The sequence below is a fragment of the Oxyura jamaicensis genome, chromosome 2, assembly GCF_011077185.1.
Source record: "Oxyura jamaicensis isolate SHBP4307 breed ruddy duck chromosome 2, BPBGC_Ojam_1.0, whole genome shotgun sequence".
In the NCBI taxonomy this organism is placed as follows: domain Eukaryota; kingdom Metazoa; phylum Chordata; class Aves; order Anseriformes; family Anatidae; genus Oxyura; species Oxyura jamaicensis.
In genome coordinates this window covers 69,876,474-69,890,408 of record NC_048894.1, presented here as the reverse complement: position 1 = coordinate 69,890,408, position 13,935 = coordinate 69,876,474, and the positions used below count along the sequence as shown (strand labels likewise).

Genomic DNA, 13,935 nt, shown 5'->3' with positions numbered 1-13,935 from the left:
AAGTGTGTTCAGGCTCATAAATGTTAATTTTAGCAAATGTAAGTTTTTTCTTTTATTCCTTTATTTTAGAATCTCAGAGCCAAAACATTTAGGGGAAAAAGAAAGAAAGAAAGAAAGAAAGGTATTTTAATGTAGTTTTTGCTCATAATTAGCAGACTTAATGCTTATCCTAACTGCAGAGGCAAGTTTTTACTTTAGTGCATCAGTAAGTTCAACCTCATTTTAAAAAAAAGAGAAGCTGGGGTAAGACCGAAGCTGTCATCTTTGTTATCTACCTGCAAGATGTTGGATGAGGATAGAACAGGAGATTGAGTGAGTTTGATGAATTGGCAGCCAGAATTCTTTTTCTTCTGAATGAATGGATTGGAGTGGTTATGAAAGGATCTTTAAAAGAAATTTTCTAGTACAAAGAAAAAGTATTTCAGTTGTTTATGAGGTCAGCTTGCATTTCAAAAGTATTTCAGAAAGCTTTCAAAATGTGCACTGTGTGTATTATACAAACTCAAAACAGAGTTATAGGTATTCCTGACAAAGCCAGACACTTACAAAAGTATCTTTTAAATTTATTTATTTTTATTTATTTTTTTTTTAGCCACTCAGTAGATACCCACCTTTGATTAATGACATCTCCTTTTGGCTGCCTTCTGAGACATACTCCAAGAATGATTTCTATGAGTTGGCCCGAACCATTGGTGGAGACCTGATAGAAAAGGTTGTCCTACTAGATGAATTTACCCATCCAAAGTAAGTAAAACTTCTAACATATTTTTCCTGTTCTCAGAATATAAATATTTTAGTGCTGTATACCAAGAAATTCTTGATGTTTACAATATCTGTGCATTTCCTTTTTTAGCTCCAAAACATTTTTTACTACACTTTTGACAACGAACACTTTTACTTAAAAACATTGTCTTGAATTTCATTTTTGCATTAGTACTGAGCTTCTGGTATTGAAACTGCAATCCCAATGTGTTGTGCCCATTTAATCACAACAATAATGAACAACTTCCTTCCCCACATCTGCCAATTCATAACACTCATCCATAATATGTCTGATATCCTAGTCATGCTTTTTGCTGAGTGGCTGGTGGTTGTCTTCTTGTTCTCTTCCTTTCTTTTTCTAGTGCAGATTCACTAGTAGACTTTTACTATAAATGCCAGGGATAATAATGATTTGTTGCAGAAGACTATTGTTGGTGTTCAACAGGAAGGAAAAAAAAAATCGTTACTCTTTCTGATATTTATATTCTTGAACAGTCTCTCAGGCTTCAAAATACCTTCTTATTTTTGTAGCAGTACTGACACAACTGTTCTGAGTGTGCAGGTTGCATGTCCAACTGATACTATCAGTTGTATCAGAAATTGACTATCAGCTATTCTGTATGCACTGTTTTTCATTTTGCTCTTTCCAAATCAAAGAGCAAATATGCTGCTGGCTACCCAGTTGGGTTTTAAAATAATGTCTCCTCTGAGTTTTTTTTTTTAATTTCCTTTAGAAAGGCAGTTATTAAATCTATCTGTAGTGTAACTTGAAGATGATGGGAAATGGTTCATGTTATTCTCCAACACCTATAGATGATTTCTTTCTACATCCAGGTATTTAACCCTATTGTTCTTCTGAATTTGATGTGCTGACAGTTCAAATACAGTAGAATTAACATTAATGTTATCTGTAGGAACTGAGGTGATGGACCCATTTTTTGAATTGGTCTTTTCTGTTTGCTCATGTTGAATGTTTATGGTATATGTAGCACCTCTGTTCCTGGCTGTGTTCTATCTACATTCTGCCTGGTGATACCAAATGTGATCATCTTCGTTGTTAATACTTTTCTTGGGGGAAAATCCTCCGTGTAGCATGAGCATTTCTGCCAAGGATAACGGTTTGGAGAAATCTTAATCCCTGCTCTCACAGAGGCAGTGTTATTCTGTAATTACTCGTGTAGCTGGTTTCAGGAATCCGCTTATACAGGGAGAAGCCACATCAGCATCACATCATCAGTCATAACTCAGCACATGGTTTGTGATCCTCTTCTTTAATCAGAATGATATCTTCCACATTGGTAGAGTGGTGAAGTGGGGACAGGATTCACTACTCCGGATTTCTAGTGTATATGTTTTGTCTTCTGATATGCTTTGAAACATCCTGAACATATACCAGGAAGGACAGTTCAATGCAAGATCTTTTTTTTTCTCTGCAAGGAATACACCTCTGGTTCCCTTTGTGACTTCTGCAAATGGGAGGGGAAGGATGGTTCCTTGCTGAGAATTTTCACACCAATTTAGGACTTCACTAGTATTGTCTCTATAGCCATTAAACCCTCACTCAGCAGACATCAAATATGCATTGATGCTACAGGGTGGAAACATTTCTCTCCTTCAGGTCTGAAAAATTTTGGTGAGTGTCACTAAGGGATTGTTGGTAAGTAATGCAGTTCCCTCAAATTATTCAACTGCAGCAACAATAAAAAGAAATCTTTTAAAATGCCCTATTAAAAAAAAAAAAAAAAAAAGAACTACAGATAAAGAACATCTTAACCATAATGGTTACTTTGCCCATTGTTCTTAGAACAGGGTGTGTGCAGATACAAAACTTCTGTGGGCTGATGACATAAGCATTGTAAGTCATTTTGTCTGTTCTCCAAAGCCTTTGGAAGGCTAACTCTCTGAAAAGAAGGGTGTTCTGCTTAGTCTTAATTCCAAGATAATTGCCTCGTCACAGGAATGGTACAGTGGCTTCTTTAATTCAGTGTTGCAGAAAAGTGTCTGGGCAAAGAAATTAACATAAAAGAGATCCTTACTGTTGGATCCAAATGTTATGGATCTAGATGCTTGTAATCATTATCTTGAATTTGTAATGCTTCTGGTGTGGAGGGTGGGAGAAAAGTGTATAGGATACGGAAACCAGTAGTGCTGCTGTCTTGAATGTTAGTTACTTATACATAGCTTGATAAGTTCATGCTTGTGGTTGATCACTTTTGGAATTTAAAATTCAGACTTTTTTCATCCTTAAAAAATACCAGTATCATGCAAGTAGAAGCAAAGGAGAGATGAATTAGGACATCTGGCAGTATTATTTTCCTTCTTAAACTATCTTTCTTAGTTATAGGACTGTAAAGATTGGAAAACAGAAAATGCTGTACAAATAAAACTAATTTACAACACAGAAAGATGTCTTTTAATTAAGATCCTTTATAGAGGCTGTCTCTGTGATATTGTGTAGTTATCTACAGACTTTTCTGTGGTTCAGAAACCTTTAAAGGTTCCGCTAGGCTTCAGACTGATAACCATGCTGCAGTATGTAGCAATTATAGCGTGCATTCACAGTGAAAATGTATTCCTATATAGGGCAAAGGAAAGGGAAAAAAATATGAGACGTAATTGTTTAAACAAGGAATATATTGCTGGATTTAAAAAAAAAAAAAAAAAAAAGTTGCATGTCTTGATTATCTACTTCATAAAGTGATGACGTTGAGCTCTCTTCCAGGAATGCATAGGTAATTAAAGATACAGCAGGAACTATTCTCACTGCTGAAAAGCTCAAATTTAGGAGAAAGCCAAGTTGCTGTGCTAGGTTAATTAAGAGCTGTTTCCGCCTAAGTGCATCTTAGATAAATTTACTAAACAGGACACAGTATTGAGGTGAACTGGGTAACGTGAGGCATGTGAAGAAGGCTTTCCAGAAAATAAACACTTCTAGTTCAGTTTAGTCTGCAGATGTGTGTTGTCTTTTTTTTTTCTGTGATATCTGAAACTAACTGTGATGGATACCAGCCTAGTGGGGCTAGATCAATTGTTAAAAAGTTGCAAGCAGAAAACTATTTCACACTGCAATTGCATGTTACTTTGAGGTGGAAAAATGTTTGTTCCTTATCAGAGAATAATGTATTAGCAGTAGTTAGGACATGTATAAACTTCTCTTTTTACCTCTCTTGAATTCTGTTATTTCCTCTTAAATTCTTGTTTACCAGTGCAACAGGTAGACAGAACAAAGAAATCTAGGTGCTCTGTTCCAAGTAGAGAATTTAATTTTAGCAACTAAATAGAGGTAGGTAACTTTTAGATGAAGTGATTCTGAAATCCAGGCTAACGGTAGGGATGTTCACCAAGAGCCCTATGATTCACATTTCATCCCTTCAGTTTCATCTCAACTATTCCAATCACATATGCTTCTTTCAAGTCAAAAGTTTTGAACTAAAAGGATAACATAGACTTTTCAGGTGTCTGCGATCCCCACATGCCTCTCCATGTTACAGATATGTGCAGGAGGTGTCATATAAAAAGGGATAGCCTGTGGATCCCAACTCCTAAACAGCACTTGGAACGCCAGGGAACTGGTCAGGGGATTTAGATATGTCACCAGTCTGGGAAATCTGGGATCCTTAATTAGGAGAGGGGCAGTACCTATGAGGTATAACTCTCACATTCAGAACATGAATCTGAGAAAGGGAGTGAGTTGTACATGAGAATGAAAAGGTCAGAGGATAATCCTGTCTCCCGTTGATACTTTGCCATCGCCCTTCAGGTAAAAGACCATCAAAGAGTGGCATGATCAAACATGGATGGGAAAGTAAGGCCCACTGTCACCTGATTTTTAGGATATTCCTGGAACCTAAATGTTGTATAAGGCTTGTGCTGAGACCACAGTTGGTGTAACTTGACCCATTGCGGATAACACACAACATGGCTGCAACACTCCTGTTATCTAGACATATAAAGAATAAATAGATGGATATGAAGAAAAAGTTATGGCTTTGCTGAAATGCCAATGAAATTGACTTAAATCACAGCAAGAACAGTGTTAGGGGACCTGTAAGGCAGACTGAATAGACAAGAAACATCCCTTAGTCCTGAGTAAAATGTTTTTCATGGCTCGTCTTGCAGATTTAAGCTCTCCTTTGCTTGATACATTAGCTGCAAACAGTTAGATTTTCGTATGTTTGATTAGTGGAACATATCTGGCTGTGCATGGTTTACAAAATCACTTCACTCTGACTTGCCTTGAGTTGTCAGCTCCATTGTGTTGTGGGAGTTGTGTGTGACCAGCCACCGGAAGGTAATGGCACTGTTTCTGCTACCTGGCTGAATTATTTCTTTCAAATCCTCTGAGATCTTTAAGGACCTTTAAGCATTGCTGTGCAAATACATGATGAATAAGGTTTTGTGACTGACATTCTTCGCTTTGAAACATTCCAGTTCTTTGCAAAAACAAAGAAAATATTTTGGACTATATTGATACTGAAAGGGAAAATGCCAGACAGTTTTTCTCTTACTTTTTTTTTTTTTTTTTTTTTCAATGGCTGTTGTACCCTCCATAACTTTAAGTTGAGGTCTTCTATTACTCAACTTGTCAAAAATGTCTAATCAGTATGAATAGCCTTCAGAAGTTCAATCAGAAAATAATCCCCTTCTCAGTGGTTGAGACTTGCCCAATTTCAGAAAGGAAACAGGTTTCACAGAGAAAAAGAAGGCTGGCTGAATGGCAATTAAAACATAGAAAGGTTTTTACTCATTATAAGTAAGCAAAATATAAGTAATCAAAACTGCTGCCATCCAGAGAATTCCAGTACAAGCAGTATGTTGCATTTCTGAGACATTAAAGTAAGTATTGCTGTCACACACACATGAAATTCCAGGGGTACTAAAGAATAAAGACAGTAAATGGAGTTTCATCAGGCTGGAAGCCTGTCACTGGCAGGGTTCCCCACGGTTCCATTTTAGGGCCAGTTCTCTATAATGTTTTTATAAATGACCTGGATGCAGGACTTGAATGCATACTAAGTAAGTTTGCAGATGATACTAAATTGGGAGGAACTGTTGACTCCCTGAAGGGTAGAGAGGCCTTGCAGAGAGATCTTGACAAATTAGAGGGCTGGGCAATCACCAGCCACACGAGGCTCAACAAGAACAAGTGCCAGATTCTACACCTGGGACAGCCCTGGCTATACGTATAGACAGGCAGAGGAGAGGCTGGAGAGCAGCCCCATGTAAAGGGATCTGGGGGTTCTGGTTGATGACAAGTTAAACATGAGCCAGCAGTGTGCCCTGGCAGCCAAAAGGGCCAGCTGTGTCCTGGGGTGCATCAGGCACAACACTTCTAGCTGATCGAGGGAAGGGATTATCTTGCTCTGCTCTGCTCTGGTGTAGCCTCACCTCAAGTACTGTGTGCAGCTTTGGGCACCACAGTATAAAAAGGACATAAAACTATTAGAAAGTGTCCAAAACAGGGCTACAAAGATGGTGAAGGGTCTAGAGGGGAAGATGTCTGAGGACTGTCTGAGGTCCCTTGGTTTGCTCAGCCCAGAGCAGAGCAGGCTGAGGGGAGGCCTCATGGCGGCCTGCAGCTCCCTCACGAGGGGAGCGGAGGGGCAGGTGCTGAGCTCTGCTCTCTGGGGAGAGTGACAGGACCCAAGGGAACGGCATGGAGCTGGGACAGGGGAGGGTCAGGCTGGGGGTTAGGGAAAGGTTCTTTACTGTGAGGACAGCTGGGCCTTGAAACAGGCTCCCCAGGGAAAGTGGTCACAGCACTGAGCCTGACAGAGTTCAAGAAGTGTTTGGACAACACTCTTAGACGTATACTTTGGTTTTGGGGTGGTCCTTTGTGGAGCTGGGAGTTGGACTTGCTGATCCTTGTGGATCCCTTCCAACTAGGGATATTTTGTGATTCTGAGAACATACCGGTCCAAAGTAAGAGAGGAAATACTAGCTAGTTGTATGTGGTAGAAGTGACAATACACTTTTATCCCAAGTTGTCCCTAGTGAAGGGGATGTGCTGCAGCCCCAGCAGGCAGAGTCAGAAGAGTCAGGATGAGTACCTGTCCCCCACAAGACAACAACACAGTGAGAACCCAGAACTACTGAGGATGCTTGTTGTTGCTTTGGGTGAGCCTTGCAAGTGTTTTCTTCAGCTCAGTTGTGTCTCTTCTCCTAGGTACCCTGCATAATCCTGTCTAGTGTGATGGGCTCACATCCCTAATCTGAAAATGTGTTTTTTGAATTCTTCAGTGAGGTAGTTTTCCTACCAGTCTGGGACCTGATTTTTTTTTATTTTTTTTTATTTTTTTTATTTCATGCAAACATTTCTTTTCTGTAGAAAGAGAAGGGAAGGGAGGGAGGGAGGAAGGGGGGAAGGGAGGGAGGAAGGAAGAGAGGGAGGAAGGAAAAGAGGAAGGGAGGGAGGGAGGAAGGGAGGAAGGAAGGAAGGAAGCAAGGAAGGAAGGAAGGATATGCCTCTACATCTTTGTTTGTAAGGATGATCTGGAGGTTGGCTGAAAAAAAGTATACAATACTGTATTCAAGAAACGCAGTGTGTCCTAAGTGGTACTGAAGAAGTAAATTTTTAATCAGAACATAAAAATACACTGAATAGGAAGTGTGGGAGATAGTAATGGAGGGGGGGGGAGGGAGGAGGAAGAGGGACTGATTTGCTGCATTTTGACAACTACATTGTTAAAAATATAAGTGTAAAGTGTAAAAATATAATTGTATAGTTAAGAAAGGATTTATTCTTGCCTTTGAGTGAATCTGAGCACATTTCTGGAGTGAGATCTACACATTTGTAGCAGTCTGTTAGGTGAAGGGAAAGGAAATGTATTGGCTGCTGCAATTCTGTTAGGTAGGTGGCCCATCTTTAGAGACTTTGGGAGTACTCAGATGACCTGTCTCTCTTCTTTTCCAAATAATAAAAGGAACACATTTGACAGGGAAAAGTCAGATCCTATTGACTGCTATGTTCTGTCAGAGCACACCCCTAGCTCCTCATTAGTATGTAGAAAAAAGCAATGCAATAATATTATATTCCTTTTTATTGCCAGATTTGTTGCACCTTCCCTTATAGAGATGCAGATCAAATCAAATACTTTTAGGTCTGCCTTATTTCTTGAAGACTATTTTCTGTCTTGGTTTTGTCTTGCTTCCAGAGCAGGTGAATTAAGCAGAGTTATTCTGCAGCACTGCTTTCTGCTCATATTACGCAAATTAAAACAATCACTTCAGTCCCTGAACACCTTGTTGTTCTTCAGCCTGAGAACTTTACAATTTGCTGTGGGATTTTTGAGATTACCTTTAACTGCTGAACTGGCAAAGTCCCAGCAGCAGCTTCTATGCAAAAAAAATACAAAACAAAACAAAAAACAACAACAACAACAACAAAAACCACCAGAAGCTGCTTTTGATAATTGCTATTGGAGGATCAGTTTGCTATTAATGAACTGTGTTCTCCAGCTCTGGAATTTTTTCTCATTTGGTGAAATGAATAATATATAATATTTTAAAAGTCGATTAACTGTTTAAGGGAGCCTCTGTAACTGGATAGTGGTTGACTTCTGACCCTTTCTTCAGATGTTGCAGTAGAGCATGACTGTATAGTAGCTAGTTAAAGCATTACAGTAGTACCCCCCAGTCCTTTTTTTCTCTTTTGTGCCACAACCAGGAACAGTGCCACCTGTTTCCCCTTGTGAATGAGAACCTTGGCTGTCATTTCTTTTGCCTCATGGGCTTCAACTTAGAAAACATGCCTGTAATGGAAGTTGCTTGCTTCTGAGTGCATTTCACTCCTGGTATGCATGTGTTAGGTATTCCCCTGTGCCTCAGGCCAGCCTAATGGGTAGCCAGTGGTGTTTGCTTGATTCACATTCAGAGTGGCCACAACCACTCTTCAGTTTCTTCCTCTTTCCTTTCTTTTCTCCTTTGAAAAGCATCTGTGTAGAAATACGAGCTCTGATCTCACAGGAACTCCTGCTTAGAGATGGTCAGAGACTTTATGAACAAATTTGTTCAGCGTGAAGACTGGACTGCCATGAGATAGATGCTTTATGAAGACATACGAGTTCTGGTCCTGTCCTACCAGAACCCAGACAATCTGCCACCCAAGTGCTCAGATGGTACAGTTTTCATCCCACTTCTCTAGAGGTTTAAAGGAGCCCAGCATGTCTGTAAATACAAGTTAGCCATGCCAAGCTACTTGCTACATGACTTCAGGGTGTCTTGCACTTCCCACATTTATAGAAGCCTTGATGCCCTGCTGTCCCCACCAGGACTGAGGCTGCCAGAGTTCAGCTTTCCCAGATACCCTGTGTAGTAGCAGGGGCATTCACTGAGCTCAGGGCAGCCATCTGCTAGTTTTTATTTTTGAGGTAATTGAACTGAAAAGCTTTTAATTCCTCCTTTTCCTCCTCAGCAAAAAAAAAAAAATAAAAAAAAAATATATAAAAAAATGAAATAAATATAGACAATTAACTGAATGAATATGGACACACATTTTTGAAAAACTTTTTTGCAAGTGTTCTAGACATTCTGAATTCCAATCAGCTTTGTTCCTGCTTTCTCTTTTCTCTATCAGAAAAGAAAAGAAAGACTGTACCTTTTCTCCTATTCTCTGTGTTAAGACAGGCACCATACAAATAGCTGTTCTTAATGGCTCACTATTGAAGTCTGAGGTTTCCTTCAAACCACTGTATTCAAATCAATTGTGGGTCAGACAGTGTTCTGCTGTACAGTCCATGGCTCTTCAGAGACTTCACCGAGAAAGTCGTCCTCACTAACTGAAAATAATTTACTATTAATGAGCTTCCGTAGGAGTCCCATTATTTTTCTTTGGTGGGAGACTGGTGGCTAACACGCAGACTTGTGGGAGGATTGGTATTCAAGAAAGGAGAAAGATGAAGTAACCACAGGTTTCCATTAGAGAGGGGGGGGAACACAGCCCTGAAGTGTGATGTATCACCAGTGATATTCCATAGGAAATGTAATCACCCTTCATGGGTAATGAGAAGAGAGGAAGACTTAAGCACATGAGCCACATGGAAGACAAATGTCAACTCCCTTATGTATTCAGGCAGATACAGAGGATAGCCTTGCTATAGAAAAGGGATAGCTGGAGTCACAATGAATCTTTCTAAGAGGCTGCTCGGCTGAAGAGCTTAACCTTTTTTCATCATGTCAACCTGGAGTCAGCCATTCACCACCAGGTCTCAGATGCAGCCCAGAAATCTTTGCCACAATTCCCAAAGCACTTCACAGGAGGCATCACAGGAATTAGCACAGTGATTTATTGACAGGCTGTGGGCTGGTGAAAAATGGCTAAACAAGTCAGCTGCCACAGGATGCAAGGGAGATAGCAATAGGCTTGTGAGTGTCTCTGTGTTCAGTGAAGTCCTAGTGAATCGCTGTCCTTGTAGACAAGAGGGTAAGACTACTTCTGTGCAAAACTGTTTTTTGTGGTACATAATTGTGAGCATGTAAGAGTTTAAGAAGCATTACAATGGCTGTGAATACATCAGAATGAAAGCATTTGTAACCATGTTTGTTAGATGTTAAATGTAGCATTCTCTGAGGAGCTTGAAATCAGTTTAATCTCTCAGTGTCTTTTGAAAGCACTCTACTCAGCAGCTTGGGTGGGGGAAGAATACACTATGTGTAAGAGATAAAGAGTTCTCTTTTCACCTGTTTTTTTGACCCCCTCTACCTATCTCACATTGAAAGGGTTTTCTGTAGCATCTAAGCAGTGTTAAGAAACAACACTTCTGTGGCTAATTTCCTCAAATTCTCTTGAGTTCTGCATGGAGATCTGCATGGCAAGGTAAAACTGATACCACTGGCTTATGTCTTATGAGAATCATTCTAGTCACAGAAGGTGGTCACAGTACTGTGACGGCCACCGAAAATTTCTCAGGATTATGAATAACGCCACTGTCCTCTGTGAGCTGAGAATTGCACACGTGGTGTCTGCAGGAAATATGGGGGTTTGTACTCATCTCTCAGCAAGACCTTCGTAGAACTGTGTTGAGGCTGACACTATGGTGGTCAGGCCACTAATTCTTAGGGTAGATTCAGCCAAACATATATTCTATAATGCTACCAAAATGGGAGATGAGAAGAAAAATCTTTATAAGTTTTTTCACTGAATTGTATTACTGTGCAGAAGAGACATGGATTTAGCACTAAATAATAAATCCTGCTCTTTTTCTTTATGGATCCAGAACACATTTTTATAGGGAAAAAAAGGCAAAAAATATTATAGCTAAAAAGGATTACTTAAAGTTGAATCAAAATGTTAAGCAGCTCATAGGTTAATTATCTTCTTGCTGGAAAATGTCAGCATTTAGGCTGAGGAAACAAGGTTTTCTTTAATTTCAGAACAAACAAATGTCAGCATTCCTGAAGCAGAACCCAGTATCTTCACGTTATTTGTTTTGTGTTTGATGCGTATTGTGTTTTACTCTAGCAGTTACCTATAGTTAGTTGAAGAAAATTGTTGCCAAGTTCCATCAAGTGACAAGCGACCTCATCTCTAGGTAAAATTAATACAAATTATTGGGATTGTGTACTCTGTAAAATCTATCTATGACAGAGACTGACCTGAGCTGAAGAATGTGCATCTAGATTGTGATTGTGGGTGTTCCAAATGCCTTTGGAATTTGGGTTTCTGTCCTGCTTCTCTCAAACACTGTCTGGTAACATTAATATTAACATTAACACCATGCAACTGATCTATTATTTATCAGGCATCACACAGAGATGCAAAGGAAAGGTGCCATTTAAATTTTTTTCTGAAAATGAAGAAATAATATGTTTAGTATTTTCGTAACCACATGTGGGATGGATAGATACTAAGGAAATGAATGACTGTTCATACTTTATAACATTTAAATACTTCATACTTTGTGAATGGAAATCGATGAAGATTAATTTAATGGAGTTCTGTGTCTTCTTCAATACATTTATATATGAAGGTCTCATTGTTCTCATCTGAGATACGGCCATGCTCATCTTGCAGACTGGTGAGACGAGGCTGAAGAATTGTGTGGCATGTCTGAAGTCACAGTGGCGTGGCACAGGAAATTTAATATTTGAGGTCAGAACATTACCATCAGTTGTGCTGAATAAATGGGATGTATATTGAGCAAGTGAAAATCGACTAGGATGTCACAGCATATTCAAGTTCTTCTTGAAGTAAATTAATGTCTAGACTCAATTAAGTAAAGCCAAGTGTTTACCTGTGGGCTGTGTCACTTAGGCAGACATTTTTCTTAGTGTTTCCTAATGCAGATATTCCTGTGTTTGGCTATATATGAGTCCTTACTTTTCCAAACTTCTGAGTGTTAGCAACACCCACTGGGTACTCTGGGAACTCCAAACCTTTCAAAACCACACTTTTGCTTCATTCGTAGAGCAACCAAAACAACAACAACAACAACAACAACAACAAAATAAAAACAAACAAGCAAGTAAAAAACAAAACCACCAAAATCAAAATTCTCACAATTTAATGGGACACTTTGAAAAATCAACTTACACATGTTTTTTGTTTTGTTAGCTGCTTTTGATCATAATGCTAATTCTCCTCTTTAGAGTGTTTTAAGAGGTAGAGATACACGAGTATTTCATACACGGCTTTGAGAGGAAGATGACGGTCATATGTGAGGAGAAAAAGGTTATTGAACATAATGTAATTTCATTTGAAAAAAAAGTGAAGAGAGGTTTAAATGAGACAGGTTTTCGAAAAAAAGCTGAAGGTGATGAAAGAAACTAATGGGACCATCTTTTTCCATTGTGTTAGTCCAATAGGAAACATTTAAAAAGCTAACTAAAATGTGCAACATGGTGTGTAATAAGCCTGCAGTACTGGGTATCTTTCAGGCAAATAAACCTCTATGGCTACATGAAAATTGCAAAGTCTGTCAATTCTCATGCTTCAGAACATAAGTGACATCTGCTTGGGGTCATGATGAAATCCCAATATGAATTATGAACCTGCAGTATTTATAAAATCACTGTTGTATTTCATACAGCTCTGAAACATCTGTTACTAGACAATTCTATCAGCAGGATACTGGATTAAATGGTGTCTTCATATACCTTAGTATGGCAGTATCTATTTCCTGTATGTTTAAATGTGTACAATATCTAGACAATTTTAAACTTTTCTTTTTAAGCAGCAGTTTCCTCACTGTACCTCAAAAGCCCTTCTGGGCTTTTACAGTCCATTTTCTAAATATGAATTATGGTTACATGCCAGTTGTGAAATTGAATATTAACTAGCAGATCATTGTAATAGCCATTATGAGCTACAAAGTTGAACATGCAGTTGTTTACACAATTCTAAAGTGATAGATATTTAACATTACAAATTTAAGGTCTTCTACTCTCATGATTACTAACACAGTTCCTTGTGTTGACTTTCAAGTAAATCCAGTTTCAGCTCAATGGAGACTATTTAAGGGATAAGTTTCTAAGCTGGTTCAGTACAAGTAGATTAATGTGCTTCACTATTGTATAATTGTGCTAGTTTTATATATATACTGGAGTTTTGAATCTAATGGATTTGAAATATGCTTGGAGCCCAGACTTATTTGCTGTTTAATCTTCCCTCTATCCCACAAGGTCAATTCAGCTATATACAATGTACCATCTCTCTGGAGAAAAGAACATTTCTGTCTACTAGAGGCAGAACTATCAACCTAGGCAAATACTGAATGGAAAACCAATATGTAACATGGATACAATATCTACTTTAATGTTATCTTCTATGTGATTAGTATTTCTTCCCTCATTCACTGTTTTTTTCTCTACAGTTGGTTTCAACGTCTATTCTCTTTCTGTTGTTTTCCTCATCTGCAGCCCTTGTAGTCGCACACAGAATGCAGGATGTACCATGACTGACTTCTGTCTGAAGCAATAAAGTCTGTATGTGGATGAAGTTAAAGCAAACAGGTTCTCCTATTACTAGTGGTATTCTATTTTTAAAGGTCCAAAAATCCAAATGATCTTATTTACTAATACAAAGTAGCTGAAGGCCATGAATGATTCAGGCTATCGAAGTGCTTCTCCGTTGCCTTTGAACTTATAGCTTTGTTTCTGAGATTGATAGTGTGCTCACAGAGTGAAATTTCTTGATTTAAAAACAATAGTTCTGCCACTATCAAGATCTACCTGGAG

The 13,935-nt window shown here is 38.7% G+C and overlaps 1 protein-coding gene across 4 annotated transcripts in view; it reads left to right on the top strand.

Moving 5' to 3' along the window:
* FARS2 (phenylalanyl-tRNA synthetase 2, mitochondrial) overlaps positions 1-13,935 on the top strand; it is a 265,221-nt gene that overhangs the window by 155,744 nt on the left and 95,542 nt on the right. For all 4 annotated transcript variants that reach the window (XM_035316398.1, XM_035316395.1, XM_035316396.1 and 1 more), the window contains one exon: positions 593-744. In XM_035316398.1, coding sequence (XP_035172289.1) covers positions 593-744 — 152 coding nt within the window. The remainder of the gene's footprint in view (positions 1-592; positions 745-13,935) is intronic.